General features: G+C 45.5%; 1 protein-coding gene across 1 annotated transcript; it reads left to right on the plus strand.

Moving 5' to 3' along the window:
- The first annotated feature begins 3,729 nt into the window (after positions 1-3,729).
- On the plus strand, positions 3,730-19,882 carry irs4b (insulin receptor substrate 4b). Its single transcript, XM_073475509.1, has 2 exons — positions 3,730-8,030; positions 19,425-19,882. Exons 1-2 carry the CDS (start codon positions 3,818-3,820, stop codon positions 19,427-19,429), a joined length of 4,218 nt encoding a protein of 1,405 aa, XP_073331610.1. The 5' UTR covers positions 3,730-3,817; the 3' UTR covers positions 19,430-19,882.
- The last annotated feature ends 1,769 nt before the right edge of the window (positions 19,883-21,651 follow it).

Below are 21,651 nucleotides of genomic sequence, written 5' to 3' on the forward strand. Positions count from 1 at the left end.
CTCAGGAAATCACCAGAAAAACACCTTTGTTTTCCACAAAAGTCTCTACTTGGCTCAGTCACACCATTTGTTTGGAAAACTCCACAGAATTCAGGCTTCTGAAGAAACACAGCAGTGAAATCAGAAGCAGACATGCTCCTCTGTTAATAAAACACATGAGGGTGAAAAGTTGATAGTGTTTTGTTCAGTTTTCCTCTCAGCAGCACATGAAAGGAGTTAGAGGTTGAGGGCCTCGTCGACTGGTCTCGCGCCAGACGTTAGGAGGTTAGCAGAACCAGGCTTCCTTTGAAAAGCAGCTGATATCTCCCCGGGGAAGAGTTGGGTTGCCCTGTCGGCTCGACTGGTAGCTCGCCGTCATTGTGGGGACGGATCGGAGGCCGGTATTCCCGGCTGTCACAATGCTGTCCAGTTTTTTTTTTTTCCACAACAAGAGGTTATAGAGGCGAAAGACTGAGAGAAGCTGGCTCATGCGAAAGAGGGTTCAGGGAGAGAGCTTTGATAACACTGTTTTTACCTTCGGTGTCGATAAAGCTCACCTTAAGAAGTCTCGCAAACGTCCAGCGTATCGCCAGTCTAATTTTAAGCTAGGTTTTTAGCATTTTAGAGCGTCAAAAAGATCGATATCGAAGAGGAAATGAGCCGGAGGCATATTTAGCCTAGCCTAGCACAAAGACTGGAAGCAGAAAAAGAGAAGACAGCTAAAAATATACCTCTCAGCTACTCAGTTCACCTTGTTAGCTAGCAAACTAGTTAAATATACCTCAAAGACTCACCTGGATTTTGTTGAGAGGTTTGAAAACGCGTGCATCCAGTTAGCTTAGCTGTTTTTCACTCAGTAAAGTTTAAATTTGAAGGCTTACAGCCTGATAATCTAACTTGAACCTCATATTAGTCGAGGGGCTGGGATGATGTAGGTGTGTTTTGTGAGCGACATTAGCCTGCTAGCTTAGCAACAACAGCACTGGTTGCTAGGAGGACTATATTATATATATTTTCTACAGCTGCTGTATAATTTTTTGGCATATTTATATGTGTAGCTAGATAGCTAGTTAACCCTACTGTTTGTTTTCTGTTCCTCTGTGTGTGTGTGATCTATACACAAGTCACAAGATACAACTGAATAGCTTTTTCGAGTTGAGCTCGGTTAGGCTAAGCTAGGCTGAACATGTCCTGGGAAAGCGAACGGCCAAAGATTGAATTGATATTTGACATCGAGGCTGACCTTTGAAAGAGAAGTTGACACAAACAAAGTGGAGCTGCTGATGAACACGGTGCGATACGATCAAAAGCTCAAGAACAAGCTGCTGAACTGACCTTGCGAGGAGACCCTTCCCAGAAAGTCAGACTCTTCCTTTAACTGCATATAAAATAGAATAATATAATTAAATACGCTATAATATAGAGAGTATAATGGATCAGCAATGGATTGAAATGACTGATTTTTCTGCTTTACAGTGACAGACTCGGAGGCGCACTCAGACAGGTGGTCCTGCATATCTCTGCTGGTAAACCACGGCACCGACTCTGCCAGGCTGAAGGGTACGAGTCCCGTCGGGGCCAGCTGCACTACACATGATCCCACTCATGATACTGAAAGGTGTTTGGGATAAAAGGCTCCAGCAAATTGTTGCATGCAAAGTGTAGTAGAGGCTCGGAAAGCCGAGCGTGGCATTCTCCGAGGCGCGCAAAGAACACAGATACGTCCCCTGGGCCGAGGGGGGAGTCCTCCTTAATTACTCCATCTAGGTTCCCATGGAAAACACAGCTGGGGCTCGAATCTCCAAGCTCTCTTAAGAAGTGTTTAGTGCCACATGTAGCTGCCCGAAAAAACAAAAAACACAGCATAAAAATCACTCAAGTGTGGCGTGCGGTCGATGCCGAGGACGGACTCGGTCTGAAGTCGACACCTGTGCCAAAGCGGGGTTTGGTTTTAGTCGAAAAAAGGGTGCAGGCCATGTTAGGTCACTCCGGCTGGCTTGACCCCTGCTGACACTGAGGTTGGCAAGCGCCCAAACTCACCAGTGGGTTCTCACATGACTGGAGCAGCTATGTGTTTTAGTAAACCTCAGGCTCCGGCAGGCAAGAGGTCCGACGTTTGGGGAGCTGTTAGTATCCTCGGCGTTTGGGTTAAAGATCCAAAGACATGAAATAAGCTTTTTCTAAAAGGTGGAAAAGAGAGAAAAGTCGACAGTAAACACATGAAGCGTCAGAGAAAGAGGCGAAGAGCAACAGAAACATGTCGTAATCAACTTATAAGAGGAAACTACATTCGAAACAGGAAAACTGTGCATGTCTCTGCATTTATCTAACAACTATAGTTACTTTTCACTGGGCAAAATAAGACTTTTCACACATATATTCATATTTATATGAAAAATGCTTCATACATAACATTTGAACTGTTATAAAAATGTACTCGAAGCAACAAACTCACTTTACTGGTGCATTTATGTGTGAGCAGTGTGTTGCAGTTGGCAATATGTGTAGCTTATGTTGATTTTTGAATAGTGTTTTAATCAATAACAATGCATTTTTATTAGCTGCTCATTCTGTCAGAATATAATAATATAGCAGAGCAGCGTGTGTCTGTAGCTCAGATAAAAACAGTGGAATATAAAGTACAATATTTCTCAATGAAATGTTGTGAAATGAAAATACTCATGCACACTGACAAAATACCTCAAAATTGTACTTGCAGAGTGCTTGCATGAATGTGACGTAACTAATTACAGCTACTCAAATTACTGTAATTAAGTCAATTTTTTGGAGTACTTTTTCCCAGTCTCATTTTACTCACACACTACTTAGTTACTTTTAAATCATAATTGAGTAGTGAGTATTTTCAATACAATATTTCTCAATAAAAGTGTCGTAAAACATGAGTATAAACAAAGTGCATTCATACCATAACATATACATTTAAGTAAAAAAAATGCATCTATATGTAAATTACATATTATATAATGTAATATATACATTTGAGTAAAAAAAACATATTCCTGGATAATGATTTATATAAAAAAATCCGTGTATGTGTATAAAATAAAATCTACAACTTGACCCAACACTCAGATGTGCTCTCAGAGACAAGGGGAAGACTCTGTGTGGCTCTGTGCTCGTCTACAGATCTGAGATCAGCCGGCTCCCGCCTCCTCTGGGCAGCCGTACATCCTCAACAACCGACTCCGGATCAGCCCTTAAAAAAAAAAAAGTCACCGCCTATTTTTAACTCCAACAAAACTCCCCGCGACGCGATTGGTCCCGAGCTATTGACGCAAGGCACTAATATCCCCCGCGGCGATTGGCTCGGACTCCTGTCAAGACGCGTCACTCAGAGTGACGGGCCAATCAGCGGGCGCCGTGGCCTCTTTGTTCCTCCCGTCGGGCCGGTGACGCAGAGGGTCATGTGTTGTTTGTGCCGCGGCCCGTAGAGATGTGTACAGGCGGAGGAGGGGACGGGTTGCTAACCGAGCTAGCCGGATCCTCCCGACTACAGAAACGCTGCTGAAGCGCGGTCATGTTGCTCACGGTGGGCTTCATCTCGTGAAGGGAAAAAAAAAAAGAAGAAAAACGAGCCCCGCTGCTTAACGGGCGACGGGACTTGTTGTTGTTTTTTGTTTTTGTTTTGGGGTTTTTTCGGACGGAATAACGACGCCGGGTCCGCGAGGATTTGCCACACAAAAAAAATCTGAGCCGTTGCGAGTGAACGTTAGCTGGCCTAGCCGGACTCGGGAGCTCGTCTCCCAAAACAAGAATGGGGTCTAGGTCCGCGCGGATTAGCTCGCTAGTAAAGTGACCTTTTGATTGTGTTTCTCCGATGGCGAATTTCACGAATTACCAGGAAGGCAAGGCGGCGATGTTGATGGTGGAGACGCAGCAGCGGGACGCGGGGACGAAATCCGCGGCCGCCACCGCAAACGGAGACGGCCCGGTCGGGGAACCCCCTTCCCCGTTAATTAATATCGGCGGCGGCGGCGGCGGAGGAGGAGGCGGCTCTCGCTTCCATCATTTACCGCCCTCCAACCACCTCCACCATCAACACCTCAGCCTCCACCACCCGCCAAAGGATCAACAACAGCAGCAGCACCATCACTACCAGCTGGCCCCGCAGCAGCAGCAGCATCTTTCCGGAGAAAACATCGCAGAGTCCCCGGGCAGGAAAGCCTCCTCCTCGTCCCTCAGCCAGGTACACGCCGCCGAGGACCCCGCCGCTTCCTCCGCCGCTAGCGGCAGCAGCAGCGGCAGCGGCCATGTATACGCGGCTGTGAGCGTCGCTAGCACGTCGGACGTTGTGGACGATATACGCAAATGTGGCTATTTAAGAAAGCAAAAACACGGACACAAGAGGTTTTTCGTGCTCCGGGCGGCCAGCCACCTCGGGCCGAGCCGCCTGGAGTACTACGACAGCGAGAAGAAATTCAGGAACAGCCTGCGCTCTGCCGCCGCGGCCGCCGCCAGCGGCGGAGCGGTCGCCCCTTCTCCCCCGAAAAGGGTTATTTACCTCTACCAGTGCTTCACGGTAAACAAAAGGGCGGATTCCAAAAACAAACACCTCATTGCCCTTTATACTAAGGACGAGTACTTTGCCATTGTGGCGGAGAACGAGCAGGAGCAAGAGGACTGGTACGTGGCTGTCAGTGAGCTGATGAGTGAGGGCAAAAAAGGGCACTTGGATTCAGATGATTTGGATGATGGGTACGGCACGGTCACCCCCGGTACTGTGTTCAAAGAGGTGTGGCAGGTGAATGTGAAGCCTAAAGGACTGGGTCAAACTAAAAACCTCACAGGTGTTTACCGGCTTTGCCTCTCAACTAAAACCATTCACCTCGTTAAGTTGAACTCTGAAACTCCCTGTGTCAACCTCCAGTTGATGAATATCAGACGCTGTGGACACTCGGAGAGCTTTTTCTTCATCGAGGTGGGTCGCTCCTCCTCCATCGGGCCGGGAGAGATATGGATGCAGGTGGATGATTCAGTCGTGGCCCAAAACATGCACGAGACCATTTTGGAGACGATGAAAGCCCTGAAGGCTTTTGCAGAGTTTCGGCCCAGGAGTAAGAGCCAGTCGTCAGGCTCCAACCCCATGCCGTTTATCACAACGCGGCGCCACCTGGGCAACCTGCCACCAAGCCAGACGGGACTGCAGCGGCGGTCGAGGACAGAGTCAGTTGTTGGCACGCCGCCGTCAAGTAAGAGCTCTGGGGCGAGTGGTTATCGCTTCAGGACATCCAGTGAGGGCGAGGGGACGATGAACCGGCCCTTCCGCTCTGCCACAGGAAGTCTGGTTCACCTTAACTCTGCACGTGCTCATCATGGCCGCCAGGAAGGCGGTGCCAGCAGCAGTGGAAGTGGCGTTGCCACAGGAAATGCTGGCACGAGCACTGGCAGCGGACGCTATGTCAGAGCCATCCCGGGTTCTTCGTCCACCTACCACGCCCGCTCTGCCTCGCTGCCAGTCTCCCACTTCCCCTCCACCACCAGCCCAGTGAGCGTCTCCTCCAGCAGCGGCCACGGCTCAGTCTCCGACACTCTCACCCGCCCATCAAGCGCCTCGATATGCGGCTCTCCGTCTGACGGCGGCTTCAACTCGTCAGATGAGTATGGCTCCAGTCCTGGTGATTTCCGGTACTTCCGGGTGCGGAGTAACACGCCCGACTCCCTCGGCAACACGCCGCCAATCAGAGAAGAGAACTGTCTAAACGATTACATGGCCATGGGCTGGAACCGAGAGGTGTTTGGCGCAGGCGGTGGCTCTGGAAACAACAGCGGAGGTGACACGCCACGAGATGAGAGCACGTCGACAACAGAGGATGAGCGCTTGTCTACATCATCTTCATCATCACTGAGGAGGAGGACTCACTCTTTCTCCAGACCAGCCGGTGGTGCAACCAGCGGTTCTGGAGTGGCGGTTTACCAGAAAATGACCCAGACCAACTTCTCATTGGAGGAGGGGTCAGATATTGTGTTGCCATTCGGGAGTGGGCTGCTCCGCGGCGGCCCGTCATCCTCCTCTTCCTCCCTCCGCTCTGACTACAGCTCCTGCTCCGAGCACAGCCAGCAGAGCCGTCCCTCCACGCTCTCCCGGACGGAGGCCGGTGGCGAGCGCCCGCCCCTTTCCTCCTCCTCCTCTGCCAAGGAAGACAGCGGCTACATGCCTATGATGTGTGGCGTGGCCGCGTCGCCACGGGACACTCCTCCCGACTACATGCCTATGCAACCCAGCTCTTACTCTCATCCCATCTCCCACTCTCCTCAGTTTCACAGTCCAGCTTTAGGTCCCCGTTCAGCCCACCATCACCCCCAGCTCCAGTCCCAATCCTCCACAGACTCCCACGGCTACATGATGATGCTCCCAGGCGGCAGTGGCAGCTCCCCGTCTCCTGGGCAGGCCTCCCCCAGCCCTCACAGTAGCTCCAGCACGGCAGGTGCCAGTGGGGGTGACAGCATAGCAGAGAGGCCAGAGAATGGAGAATATATGGACATGTCATACAGCAGCAGCGGGGGGCGCAAGCTCTCAAATGAAGGGAGCGGTGGGTATTACACCCCTGGCACACCCGAGAATACCCCAAAATCTTACAGCCCTTATTTCTCCCTCCCTCGCTCCTACAAGGCCCCCACCAGAGAGAGGGATGAGAAGGAGTATGGGGAGTATGTTCCTATGAGTTCTCCTGCCAAGCCAGTATATTCATCAGTTGCCACAGCTTCCATGTCAACCCCAGAGAAGAGGGGTGGAGGAGGAAGTAGCACCTCCACTCCCTCTCACCCACCGCCGCCTTATGGAGCTCACCATACGACCACAGCGATGGCCGACCGGCGCGTGGTGAGGCCCAACCGCCTCCCTTTAGGCCGAAGAAGTTTCCACGGTCCGCTGCGGGTTAGTGAGCCCTCCACAGCATCTGCAGGCACCTCCACCTCGGTCCCTGCCACTGTCAGCTCATCTGAAGGGCCCTCCAGCCCCGGAGAGTATATTAACATTGAGTTTGGGGATCACTACCCCCACCAACAACAGCCCCCCGCCTACCCTCTCTCTGCCCAAGACGAAGCGCCTTCCCAGGGGTCCAGCGACCACTGTCGCTCCCCTCCCCAGCCCCAAACTCACCAGGACTATATGAGTGTGGAGGTCGGGGGAGACCAGCAGGACAGCGCTGGGTGTCTGGGTAAAAACCAGTCCCCCAGACCCAGCCTTGTTGCTCCCTGGAACCCACCCAGCTATATCCGACCCCTGGCTAGCAATCCTGGGGCGCTGGCCTCCCCTGGAGTCCCTGCCGGAGGTCACTGGCGGTCAATGGGGGACGACTACACGGACATGACCTTTAACCTCAGCAGAGGTGAGAGGACGCAAACGAGCCCCACAGCCATGCTGCAGCATCTCTGTGTGATGGAGGGACACTACGGCCACGCTCCCTCCGCCTCCTCCTCATCCATTTCCCCTCCTCTCCCTCCGTCGAGCCCGGGCAGGGCGCCGACACAGCAGCTGGAACCCAAGGTGGTACGGGCCGACCCGCAAGGCAGGAGGAGACACAGCTCTGAGACGTTCTCCTCCACCTCCTCCTCTAATTCAACTCCCTCTGGAGGAGGACTCGGCTCCTCATCCTCAGCCGCCCACCCCACGCTGGTCAACCCCACGGCCCCCAACGGATCTTACCTAACGGAGGGTCAGGCTTCCAGATGGGCCAGCTCGGCGTCTTTTGACAGCGTGTGGGTGTCCTTGGAGGGTTCAGGGGACTCGCCTGCTCACCACGCTCCAGTAAGATCCCAAGAAATGGGCGCTTCATCCTCCTCCTCCTCGGGGGCTGGAGCAGGGAGAATGTGCAGGAACATGTCTGTGGGCTACCAGAACGGCCTGAACTACATTGCCTTGGAGCTGAGGGAGGACGGGAGTAATATGGGAGCCGTGACGTCGGGAGCCGGTAGCAGCAACGGGAGCTCGGCGGCAGTGGCGGCGGCGGGGACGGTGCCTCTGCTGGAGAACGGAGCCTATGCCAGTATAGACTTCACCAAATCAGATGGAGTCACCACGACAACCAAGGGTGAGTAAATACACACGCCGAACGATGTTTGTCTCCTCTGACAGCTTGTTCGAAGGCTCTTTTCTACTTTCAGAGTCATACTTGGTTGTTAAATCTTACATTCAGGAGTTTACACAGCCACAGCAGCCAGCCTACATAAAGAAAAACACAGTTTCCTGCTTTGTGAGAATGAGCTTTCATGTGTGAGTAAAAAGAGAGCAAGTGTTGAGGATATTTTTTCCTCGCCGAAATCCAAAATAACCCTAAGTGCCGTATGCTATTATTAGTCGCATTATATCAATTTGCAGCTCCTCTAGTGAGTCTATTTTGGATCAAGTCTCTGTGATCTTGACAAGGCTGCGTTCGGGCGCTTTGAGCAGCCAGACGTTGTCTTTGAAGGCATCTGTCCAGGGAACTGAAGTCTAGGCTGTAACAGGAAGTGGCACCAATATGCGGTTCATCTTGAGGTCTGCGTGTGTGTTGTGTGCAAGCAGACGGGTAGACAATTAGCTCGCTGAATGAACCGAGGTTTATCTGAGGTCAAGTGCGGACTGAATCACCCAAAAAAGGCACTGACTTCCTGTCTTTGTAGCCGGTGGTGTCTCTCTCTGTGCCTGTCTGTGCACGTGCCGCTGTTTTCTTTGTGTCAGCATGTGTGCGCCGAGTGTACCAACGTGTGGGTGTTTGTGTGTTCGCAGCCTTTTGTCTGCTGTTAGGCTGTCACTTGAGACACTTTTCTACATCTTTGAAAAAATATATTTGTGTGTACAAAACACGGCTGAGTGCAGTGCCAGCAGGAGCAGTTAGTATGATGGCAAAACACATTGAGGTGCAGTAAGCTGGCAGTGGTTTACAGCGATTGTTCTGGTGCTGGAAGTCCTTAAACACTTGAATTTTTATGAGGTGTTTTCAAGGTTGGTTTTTGGATAAAGTACTTGAAACTGTAAATTACGTTCATAATAAGTTGTTTTGTAATGGCTCAGTCGGGTTGTAGGATGCCAAGTCTGCTTACAGATAGAGACACTTAAAACATGAAACTTTTTTGTGTTTTCCTTATTTTTCATCCTTCTGTAGAAGGCTATAGTGAAACATAATTTTGGTTGTTTATAGCACAAATCATCTGATTTGATATAATGAAGTCAAATAATCATTTGAAGTTTGAATGTATATGCATTAGGGATTTACCTACATGTTTTTTTCAGGGCAGATGCCGATTATTGGCAGTAATCAGCCCAAACAAAGTACAATTTACTACTTCATTTTTGAGGTACTTTACCTTTACTCTTCCTCTCCACTACATTTATTTGATAAATGTTGTTACTTTGTAGGTTCAAATTCTTCAGACGGATAAAGGATGCTGCGTCAGAGCAGAAGTAGCACATTTTTAAATTCATTTAACAAAAAACACAGACACTGGTCATCAGAAAAAATGCTGAATATCGTCCATGATAATCGTCCAGATCTGTCCCTAATACATATGTCTTTACCACAGATCTAAGTTGCTTAGATCGACAAACCTGACTGACAAATCGTCTCTGAAGTTTAAAGGTTGTGCTGTTAAGTATATAACCTGTTTACTGTCTTTAAGTCATTGATTAAATCTAATTTTGACTGCAAGGGATGTGAGTGACTAGGGGCTGCTTTGTCGATTGCTACGATTTTAAACATCAGAGAAATTAGTCGATGAGAACATCTCCAGTGACTGCTGCAGTTGTCCCCTGATGTACCAGAAATTTGGGAGATGACGCCATAAATACTATTGTAAGTTGTCTTATTGATGGACGTCACATCGGACAGGTTTAGCCTCCACGTCGCCCATTCGTTCCTAATAACGGACACCTCATCGGGCATCATCGCTTACTCAGAATATATCTCATAATAGCATGTTGCTCCTGTAGTAGTACAGTAGGTGTGCGTGATGTTTTTACACGGAGACGCTCTGACACAGCATAGCACTCGGTTACTTAATGTTGAGTCCAGACGCGGATGTGTGCGTCAGCGCTGATGTTCGGTCTACAGTCGGGTCGCAGACGTGCTCGGGGGACGAAATGAGTTGGTCTTTCACATCCTCTTTGATCGTCTCCTCTTCTCTTTCACCCACTCGTCCCCTCTTATATTCTCTCCTCCCCGCTTTTCCCCCTCGCTTCCTCCCCGAATCACCGTTTTACTGTGTCGCTTCGTGTGTGTGTGCATGAGCATGAGTCAGGATTCTCTGCGAGCGCCGACTGACTCATTTGTTTATCGTGTTGCCGAGCGGAGATGAAAGAGCGTGTGTGTGTGTGTGTGTGTGTGTGTGTGTGTGTGTGTGTGTGTGTGTGTGTGTGTGTGTGTGTGTGTGTGTGTGTGTGTGGTAAATCTGTGCTCGCTCACACAGGAGATCAACTGGCACTCAAAGCGCTCAAGCACATCCCATTGTGTGTGTTTGTGTTTGTCCGTCTGTCTGTCTGTCTGTGTGTACTTTTGTTTTCAGTCGCTGCCAGCAGGTTCATTAAGTGTGTGTGTGTCGATGCAATGTTCAAGGCAACGTTCAGAAATGTTAATCCGTGCCCACACGCACACACTCGCAGAGCATGATCGGTCTTCGTGTGTGTGTGTGTCGGTGTGTTTACAGTTCATGCGTCTAGGTAGGTGTGTGTGTGTGTGTGTTTGTACGTGCTGAGTCATGGCAGGCAGGCCTTTTGATGTGGCGCCGTAATTGCGGCGGCAGCGTGTCAAGGCACACAACGGGCCTGAGAGGAAACGCATCATCATCACTCAGGAATGCACTTCCTCTCAGCTGCGGTGTTGAACTGATACAGGCACACCTGGATCCTTGACCCAGAGGAGAGGAGGGGGGAGGGACAGAGAGAGGCTCGGTCCAGCTGTCAAGGAGGTTCTGTGTGAACTTATGAGACGCTGCTATAAATATTGAATAAAACATGGATTCAGTGTGTTTACATCAGCTGTGGTTAAGGGATAGACGGGACTTCCTGAGACTGGGGGTAGAAAAGATAATGTAAGCAATGATGGACTTCAGCTTTGAAGATACAAAATCAGATAAATCGAGGTTGACACTAAGGATTAGACGTTGGAAACAACAGTTGAGATTGTTTTATAAATCACTTTGTACGTGGGTTTGTAGTCCGGGTGGTACAGGGATGCCTCAGGAGTGAGTCCTAAAAGCCTGGAAATAAGTTGGCATTTTTGGACATCTGGTTCCCTCGTCTCAAAATCAATGGCTTTTTTTTATGGATGGGTTTATGGTCAGATGCCTGAAATGAAGTCTGTGGTTAACACAAGTTTAAGAGATTTAACTATGACATAATATGCATCCGTTAATACCCCACGTTTGAGTTATAAATCATTAACATTTCTCCAGAAAAGGGCGGTTGCTAGCCACAGACTCATCCATAGAGAAGTGTTTCCATTAGATTAATCATGGTATTATAGTTTACAGAAATAACAGGCTGACTTTAGTTGCAAACTCCTCTAACTCAAACTTAACAACTTGTAGATTGATCAGTTTATATAAAACTTGTGTAGTTTAGTGTAGAAAGAGGCTTACTGTCTATGTTTTCGTTCGTTTATAGCCTAACGTTAGCTTTTCACTTCTGCCGATTGCACTGACCAGTGTGTTTCAGGTGGATGTTAGTGTTTTGTTTGTAAAGACTGGCAGTGTCGATGTGCATCGTGTCTCTACTCTCTCGGCTGCTGCCGGCCTTTTTCTTATCATAAAGACGACTAGACAGTGACTCAGAGGGTGATGTCTGCTTTGTGTTTATTCCCGTCAACACATGGCAACTCGTGTCGGTTGCCAGAGCACTCTCTCAAACTTTCATCACTCTCGCAGACTTGTTTTGTTTTTCGGGACGATGAAAGAGATTTCATGTGTAACGAACACTTCCTGTAAAAAGTTTCTCATACATGTCCAAACTGGGGACACAGCACCTTTTTTGTTTTTTTTTGTCTGACATCGTTATTGCAACATGAGGCTATCTTAGATTTTGGATATTACTACACGGTGATGTGTCATAAGTGTTGCCTTTTCCTGGTTTTAAAGGAACTTGCCACATTTTTCTACTTGCTCTAGTACTCGTCTTTATCCACTTGATCGTTATATCCACATTACTGATGATTATATACCAAAAATGTCACTGTGAAGGTACCAAACATCATCTCTATGATTTTGTCACCCTGTCCCAGCATTTATGAAGTGCTTTTAAGGAGACTTCAAAATCCAAAATATATGTTGTGTATCGCCAAACAGCCTAAAAATACTGCGGTATTATTTTAACGCCATGTCTTCCAGCTGCAGTCTTACTACTGTAGCGCTGTCTAGTGATGTGTGACATCTTTTCTTAGCTTGAAAATGCATCATAAATAAATTAAAGACAGCGTGCAGTAATTGAACATGCAACCATAGCGATGCTCCTGGTTAGAGACAAAAAAGATTAGTTAGCAGACACAAAATGAATGGTCATCAGTCTTGATAACTGATTAATTGTTGTAATTTTGTACATTAAGTTGCTTGTCTGGTTTGAGCTTCTGAAATGTGAAGATCTGATGCTTTTCTCTGCTTCAAATCAGTGTGAATTTAATATTTCAGGAGGGTTTATTGTATTTTAGTAAGGCAAAATACACAGTTTTAAGTCTAAATTTGATCTATTGACATTTGAAAGACCAAAAGATTTTTAAGTAGCACTGCAACTAATGATTATCTTCATTATCGACTATTTTCAAGGTTAATAGATTAATTGTTTAGTGTATAAAGTGTCAGAAAATGACATTTTGTCCAACCTGCAGTCCAAAACCTGAAGACTCTTCATTTACTGTCATAAACGACAAAGAAAAGCAGCAAATCCTCACATTTAAGAAGCTGGAACCAGCAAATGTTTGCTTGTTTTTGCTTGAAACATGATTTAAACTATTAATCAATTATCAGAATGTTGCTGGTTGATTGTCTTTGGGTCGACTTATCGGTACCAGTATCATATCACGGTGAATATCCCCAATTTAAAATACTTTAAAAGGTTGTAAATGCATGATTGATGCGTCTTTAATGTTTGAGAGGGTAAAGACAGGAGGATTACGGGAGCGAGGCCGCCCTCAGTCTCTCGTGGTCAGGTGGATATAAGAAGCGGAGGGTTAACGTGGGGTCAGGAGAGGAAGTTGCACAGTTTAACGGTTCAGACAGGAGTTTCTTAAACGTTAGTGACAGCGGTGGGAACCTGCCCTTTTCCCCCTCTGCCTCCCCCCGTGTCCCGGGCGAGTGGATATGTGGTAAAAGGTTAGGCAGAGTGTGAGGCGTGGGGGGGTAAAGATGTGGGAGAAGATGGTACGAGGCTGCCCTTTCCTCTCTCGTTCCCACCTCCGCGGCCAGGCCCGTCTATATTTACAGGTCTATTTCCAGACTGACATGAATTTATGGGGCCGGTCCGAGGCATGCTCGTAACAGGACCCCCCTTTTTGCTCTGTGTGTATGTGTGTGTGTGTTGCATGTAGAGCTCCCTCTCTTAAATAGACACGTATATATTCCCACAGATGTTAAAATTATTAACCATCATGTGTGCACACAAAGCAATTTTGATGTGAAGCGGCCATTCGGACTGTCACAGCGGAGTATTTGCGGCTCTCTAAAAGCCCCCCGGACGCTGAGCTTTTTTCCTGCGACGTGTCCGTTAGGCGAATAAATAATCTTAAAATAACCGATGAGCACCTTAATTCAAAGCACTGACATGCTAGATGTCCTGTTAGCATGGGTGGGCCGCACTGAGAAGCATGGGAATCTATAAACCGGGCAGTGTTGGTGTCCGTTGAGCTAAACAGGGAATTGATCCCCTAACCCCGGACGTGTTGGCGCCAGCAGGGTTCCCATTGGTCAGTGACTTCCTGGAGTGTTACAGAATTTAAGGAGGCGTTTCCCAGAGGGTTAGATTTCAGTTTGGAGATGCTCCGCGTGGTCGGTTTTCTGATTTTTTTGAGGAAGTTTGAGATATTTGGGAACATAGAAAATTAATCTGCAGCTTTTCTGATAATTTTCGTACTTTTCCAAGCAAAAATATCTCTTTTATTTCTCATTCCAGCATCTAAATTTTGTGTATTTTGCTGATTTTCTTCATCTCATATGATATTAAACATTAAATATTTGGGGTTTAGACTGTTATTGGACAAATTAAATCATTTGAATGCGTCACCTTTAAAAATGATCTTTATTTGTAGTCCCACTGTGCAGGAACATATTGGAAAATACAGGGTCTTAAAATTAAAGATTTTAAAGGCTGGGAATATGCTTGATTTCTAATAGACAAGGTTTTCAAAATAATCTGGTATTTCATTGACACAGTCACTCCTGTGAACCAATAGTACACAAGTCAAACTGTTTTTAAGTACCATAAAAGTACTTGAAAGTGCTTGAACTTTTCTCATGAAAAGCTTTACAAACAGTGAAAGAATTACAAATTGTACATGTGAAAGTATTAAGTAATTTCGTGGCAATAAATGTACTTAAATCAAAATCGTTCAAAAAATACAAGTAAAATAAAAATATACATATATTTACATGTACATTTACTGTATATAATTGGTCAATCATTTATCAGCCGGGCCAGATATTAAATCGGATAATCAGAATTTTCTTTTATTATTGGAATATGTGTTTTTTTTCTTATACAATAGCTGATAAACTAATAAAACTTGCTTATAAATTAATGATGCAGCATGCAATCCGCAGAGTAACTAGTAACGTATCAAATAAATGTAGTGAAGTCTAAAGTAGCAGAAAATGGAAATACTCAAGTAAAAGCACCTCAAAAGTGTAGTATTTGAATAAATGTACCTCGTTACATCAGTTATCCGTTAAGTAACTTCATTTATTTTTTAGTTCTGCATCTAAATTGTGAGGCTTTTGCAGATCTTCTTGATTTCATGTGGTAGTAAACTTATTGCTGGACAGAATAAGTCATCTGAAGAAAGAAAAGTAAAACGTGTTATTTGATTAATGAAGATAAAATAACTAAAAACAATTACTTTTTAATAATCCGGTGTTTTAATCTACACAATTAATCATGCAAACCAAAAATCGTTTTAATATTTGAAATGAAGCGATCCTGTCATTATTTCCATCTTCCAAACATTGTCAAAAAACTGATACTGAAGTGGAGAAGTGAGTTTTTCAAGTCGTGCGAATGAAATGAAGTCACTGAGCTCAGTTGTGCGCCTCACATCCTTCAGTGCTTACTCAAGGGGAAATGTTGTGTCTCATCAGTAATGAATGGACCTAAACACTGTCAGCAGTGTGGTCTGACCGCTGCACCAGTTTTTAGTTCCTCTCGAGTGTCGATTTCACTGGTGGTCCTGAACGTTACTCAATCACAGAGGCTCCTGTTGCTCTCAGACACGCAGCGACTCTCGTTTCTTCTCTATGTCTTCACTTCCTTCATGTTTCTCTCTTTCTTCTTCTTCTTTTTGTCTCTCTCAGGCGCACTTTAATGGAAAACAGCAACTTTTTTTGATTGCAGCTTCTGGAGACCTTTTGATCCGCAGTTTGAACAAACTAAAATAAATCTTAAAATATTTGCGTTGACCTTTTTTTCTTCTCCACCGACTACTTGTAAGACGTTTAGATAACACCATAGACCTCATATTTTTAAAGCTGTTTACAAACGTTGAGTCAGCTTTGGGAGCTGTTTCGAACCGCCCGATCAAATTTTTCGTCCCTCGATCTGCCCTCATAAGGCCGCCGCCGCCCCAGCTGTCACGCCAGCCCGTGTCAGGTCAACACGTTACGCTCGCTGTTCACTCCCATGATGCCTTTCATCTGTTGTCCCAGCTGGGTGAATGGGGTTTAGGGACATAGAGAGAGAGAGAGGGAGAGAGGAAGAGGGAGAGAGGGATGGGCGGCGGGTCGGTGAGGGCACAGAGAGAGAGGGAGAGGGAGACGGTCACGGCTCTGAACACCTGCCTGTGTTGCAACGACACAACAAGCTGTTAGCTAATGCAGGTGTTTGGCGGACTTTGTTTTTATAACCCGATTTTGTGGCGTGTGTGTGTGTGTGTGTTTATTGAGGTCAGCTCAGGTCAGTCCGGCTCGTGTCCTCGCAGCATTGTTTTGATCTGCGACCTCAGACGACTCTCCCTCTTTTTTTTTCCCCCACTCTCTGTTTATCTCCGTCTGTCTGGATGTGTTTTCATCCACCTGTTTTAATGCAACATATTCAATGTATGTGCTGGTTTTCATCCACTCTGGTGCTTCAAAATAAAAGCTTCTCAGTGATCCACCACTTGAAAGATTTAATACGAACTCAGCTGGTTAAATTACAGTGATAGAAAACAATATACGTCTCAAGTACAACTAAATTATTGTACATAATAGTCGTGTTGGGGTAGTCAGTGTGACCGTTGTTCGGGCATACACTGATTACATAACTTGTCCTGCGTCCCGACCAAAAAGATCAGTACTTGAGTCACAAACTGAAGGGGTCAACGCATTTGTTTGGCAGTATTTCTGATTTAAACCCAATATTACCAGGGAAGCTGATAACGTTGACGAGGGTAAAGGAGTTGGTTACTTTACTGAGAAGTTGGAGGTGCAGCTCCTTCTCTTCATTATAAAACAGCTCCTTGACATATTTAGAATTGATCAACAAATGACAAAATGACCGTTGTTTTGCTTTGAAGATGCATTTTTGATCAACAACGGCAGGAAGTGCTAAACTCACTGAACACCTAGCATTTCCTGTGACTAGCCTAGTTTGTAAGAGAACTTGTCAACTGGTGTTTCGCCAGTTAAATGCTTTAAACTAATTTTAAAATGTTCTTCGTTGGCTCTGATGCAGATTCCTCTCACACAATGTCCCGCCAACAACACCATCTCACAGTTAATAGCCTATAAACACTGAACAATCTGAATCTGCAAAGTAACTAGTAACTAATGTATCAAATAAATGTAGTGGAGAGGAAGCATAAAGTAGCAGAAAATCAAGTATTCAAGTAAAGTAGCTAAAAAATGTACTTGTAATCATGTTTTTGTTCCACTTATTGAGTATTTTCTGACTTTTTTTATCAGATTTATTTAGCTTTACTCCAACTTATTATAGTATAGAATTTAATAAATGTTACTATATTTCATTGCCATCATCTTTACTTCTCGTTTTTCACTATATTATCTACACTTTTTGTTTTGTCTTTCTATCAACTTGTCAGCCAGCTGTGAAACACCTGGATCTTCACTAACCTGTACGAAAGGTCGTACACACATAAAGTTTGATTGATTGGTTGAACGGTGAGAACCGTAAAAAATCAGAAAGTGGAGGCTGATGTTGTCGAAGGAGCTCAGCACACTTCCACCTGTTTTCTCTCAGGCTTCGACGTGTTTCCTCGAGTAAATATTGAATTTTGTTTTTCGGTCTGAGTTTTATTTTGGCTGAGAACTTTGTGTCTTTATACAAGAAGCGGGAGGTGTTGCTCCGTCTCTTCCCTCGTGTCGTTTGGGTTGCCAGGTCTGTTTGTGTGCTCGGCGTCTTCTCTGGGTTTCTGGAGTGTTTATAGTAGATGTACATCTCTTTTGTCTCTGGCTGTAATTTGGGTTGCGTTCAGGCTGTTGCTCCTCTCCTCTGCGTGCTTTCGATCGGTCCGTCCGTTCATCCATCCCTCCATCCCCGTGGCTAACAAACAGAGAAGCAGCATTCCAGCAGTGCCCCCTGTCAAAGCATCTGTATTGTGGCGTGCTGCTCACATTGTTGTGTCAGACAAAGCCTCGCTCTCAGTGGAATAACCCAGCTGGACGGCGTCCATCGCCAGGGTTCATTTGGGGCCGCCGGGCCGCACCAAAACAGCCGACCTGACAGCCCCGGCTCCGGCCACGATAGCAGGCCAGGAAACAAACTTTTATATGTGTGTTTGTGTGTCTGCTGGCAGCTGAGCTGGATCCAAAGTCCACCAGCCACGCTCACTTATTTACCAGACAAACACATTTTTGTATGATACAGCAAGAAGTTTGAGCTAAACTCACCTCAGGAAGCCAAAATACTCTTAATTTTTACTGATTATATAATCTGCAATGGAATCTGTGGATCGTTCCCCTCATCACTCCCTGTTTTTGTATCACCGCTGTGGTAAATAAGCTGATAAACTGTTTATCACAGTAGACGGATTCCTTCAACAGCGTCGTCATTAGTTCCTTCTTGAAAATGTCAACAGATTTCCCCTGAAATCCCCCCCAAATCAGGGAGAAGATAAGTGTTGTACTCCTCTGCAGAGAACCAGGCAGATTCCAGTCAGAATTAGTCAGCAGTACTTGGCTTCAAAATGTCCAAAAACAACTAATATTGCGAGTCCAAACCACAGTCAGTGAACCAGCCACATTCCACGTTCTTTCTGTGTGGGTTTTTTTTTTTTCCATCAGCCACAGAAGCTGTCACTGTATTTTTTTTTCTGTCTATGAAATATGAGAAAACAGTGGAGCTGACTTCTTAAAATCCCTTTTTCTAATCTGACCTGAAGTGCCCGAACCCAACATACTTTATGATCACATAACATTAAAAAAGTTTCAACTATTGAATGTTTAACATTTTTGCTTGAAGGATTTCTGTTTTATGAATTCAACGATCAAAATAGTTGTCAGTAAGTTTTTCTGTCAGAACTTTGTGTACGTGGAGGGAAAAACTGACCTCCTGAACTTATATATAAACATAAATACAGTATTTATCCAGACAGATGCAGTTAATCAGCAGTCAAATATTACTAACAAGGCAGTGGTTTTACGCTCCGACGACTGTCAATCACATTTTTAAATTCTGCTACAACAGCTTGACTTAAACCTGGTGGCTTTTTGCAGGTTAGGGGTCGACAAGTTCAAGTAATATTCAACAAAGTTTCCAGAGTTCAACAAAATAAATACCACCCTTCAATGATTCAACAACACAACCTATACTCACTCAGAAATCGATGACTGGAACTGAAAGCTCGTTTCAGATTTCGATTTGGGATCCCGATCGTGACACCCCTATTATCGACTGACATTGGTTTAACCCCAATATTTCAACCTCTCTTTTCATATGTAGGTTCGTCTAATATGACCGTCATCATATCATCGATCAGATTTGTATTACAGTCGTGTGTTTGTTGTTCATGTGACGAAGCGGTGATCTTTTTTTATAATATGTTCCCACACGGCTACGCATTGGTTTATATTTTGGTTGTTGGTTTTGTTGTGTTTGGCCTTTAGATGTCGTCATTTTATAGTAAGTTTTTAAGTTTTTTTTTAAGGATAAGTTCACCTTGGTTCCACTTCGCGGCTCCGTACAGCTCGTCCGGCATAATCCAAGTTTCAGGAAGCCCAGAGATGTAAACTTGATTTGAAAAGCTGATGTGATTGTGTGTTTTAAGATGGCTCGCATACTTAAGATTTTCTGTTTTCTCTCTGATTTTCTCCCTCAGACTGAGCAACGTGACGACAGAGTTTCCCCACCCTCTTCCTCCTCCTCCTCCTCCTCCTCCTCATCTCTCTGCTCGGGGCACTTGACTCTGCCTGTGACCTTTGGCCTCCCCCACCCGCCGGTGACCTCTGACCTCTTACACCCAGACTGAGAAGAAGCCGCTCCCTTCTGGATGCAGAAAACAACAACAACATCACAACAGATGACAAAAAAACGCTTGCAGTTTTTTTTTTTATTTCTAAATGTATTTCATCTTTTATTTTTTGTGTTTTATATGCATATCTTGTCCTGTTTTTTGTTTTAATCATTTCCCCCTCTCACAATCGATGCTGCCAGTGTGCGCTGCTTTTTGTTTTTACCCCTCATGTTTGACGGGGGCATCAACAGAACCCTAGATGGTCTTATTATTATTATCCGATGGTTCTGCTTCTCCATACGGTATTAAAAAAGGGAGGCTGGAATATAAGAAAAGGCATTATGGTACAGACTTGGACACTTTTATGTTGAACTTAAAAATATTAATTTTATCTTTTATTCTAATTTTTTTACCCCATGTATAATCCATCCTCAATACGGTACCGTACAGAACGGAAACGGAAAATGTTTATATTTTTGAACGAGTTACCCCCTTAAATGGTACGATCCATTTCACAGTCGACAAGTGGCATTGCACGAGCACCGTGATTGTTCCCATACTTTTTAAATATGGTACTGCGCCAGTATGGGTTTAAACCTTGAAGCATTACTCTCCTCATATTCTGTAGCACATATTATTTATTTGTCGCGATAGGTGCAAGTAGTCCGGTACATTTCTGTGTTTGAGGCGGTACGCAGCAGGGCGGAGAAAACGACGCCGGCCACCAATCGAATGCTGGAAAGATTTGTTTGTTTGAAGACTGTCTCCTCTGCAAGCCGCTGCTGCATCAAACTGAACAGTTTGAAGGGATAGTTCAACAAAGCTATCTGGCTTTCTTGCCAAGAGCTAATGTTGATCCGATAGATACGACACCACAGCCGGCTGGCGTAGCGTAGCACAAAGACTGGAAGCGATGGGAAACAGCTAGCCTCACTCCGTCCAGAGTTTACCTACCAACAAGACGTATAAATGTTGTTGTGGGGCTTTTTTCTAAAAGTTAAAGAAACCAGATAAAACACGCTAATTAGTGAGCTTTAAAGTTGCTTATAGGTAGATTTTGGATGGCAGAGAAGACCAAGGGTCGTCAAAATAAAACCCCAGATTTTTTTGAGGTGGATTTTGTAACCTTCCGACAGAGCCAGGCTAGCTGTTTCCCTCTGTTTCAAGTCTTTATGCTAAGCTAAGCTAACCCGGCTGCTGGCTGTAGCTGCATAACAAACCTAAACAGCCTAATATCAGAGCAGTATTGGTGGAGCTATCCCTTTTAAAAAAAGAAAACATCAGTAATTAATGAAAGTAGCTTGCAGATGTTTTGAACTCAGCTGCTATGGCTGACCAACAGTTCAAGTCGTTTTCCCGCCCTTCTGCTCGGTTGTGTTATCCAGTTGTTTCACCCGAGGAAACAAAAGCGCAGGTGCTTTAGTTTGTTTTGTTTTTCTTGTCCACATTTTCAGTTTTTACCTCAGACAGGAAATAATTCATCAACTGTTCTTTTAGCACGTCGACATTAAAGGTCTAACTTTTTCTATCAGTGGCTCAAACATTTCCAAAGAGGTTTACATTGCTACCAGCTGCTAAAGGTGCAGTACGTAAGAAAATGTTACTAAAGTTCTTAAAAGACGATGTAACGGGAGTACAGTAGAGTTTTGACGCTACGTTAAAGACGTCTGTGTTTTCTGTGTTACAGAGATTAGAGCCCGAAAACTAAATAACTGAGATACTGGTCAGGCTCTAACAGAGCTTTTCTACAGTTGTTAGCGTGCTAACAGTTAGCTTCTGGCCGTCCTGTCTCGCAATACCACTTTAGACTTTAAGAGGCAGTAGACTGATAGTATAGCTCAGCTTCTGCAGGTTAGTTAGCAACAGTAACGCCAATGTTACGCTGCCCCCTGTTGGTCTGGAGTATAAACGCGACACGTTGGCCAATTCTTACATATTGCACCTTTTTTTTTTAATGTTTGCGTGACGTGACACCATCAGTCCAACTGTTGACCAACCATTCATAACTTCACACACACACACAATGCTGTGAACGGTGAAAGCACAAAGTACAGACGCTGACACTTGGATGCAAACACGTGAAATCTCCTGC

Source organism: Pagrus major, chromosome 10 (assembly GCF_040436345.1).
Source record: "Pagrus major chromosome 10, Pma_NU_1.0".
Taxonomy (NCBI): Eukaryota; Metazoa; Chordata; class Actinopteri; order Spariformes; family Sparidae; genus Pagrus; species Pagrus major.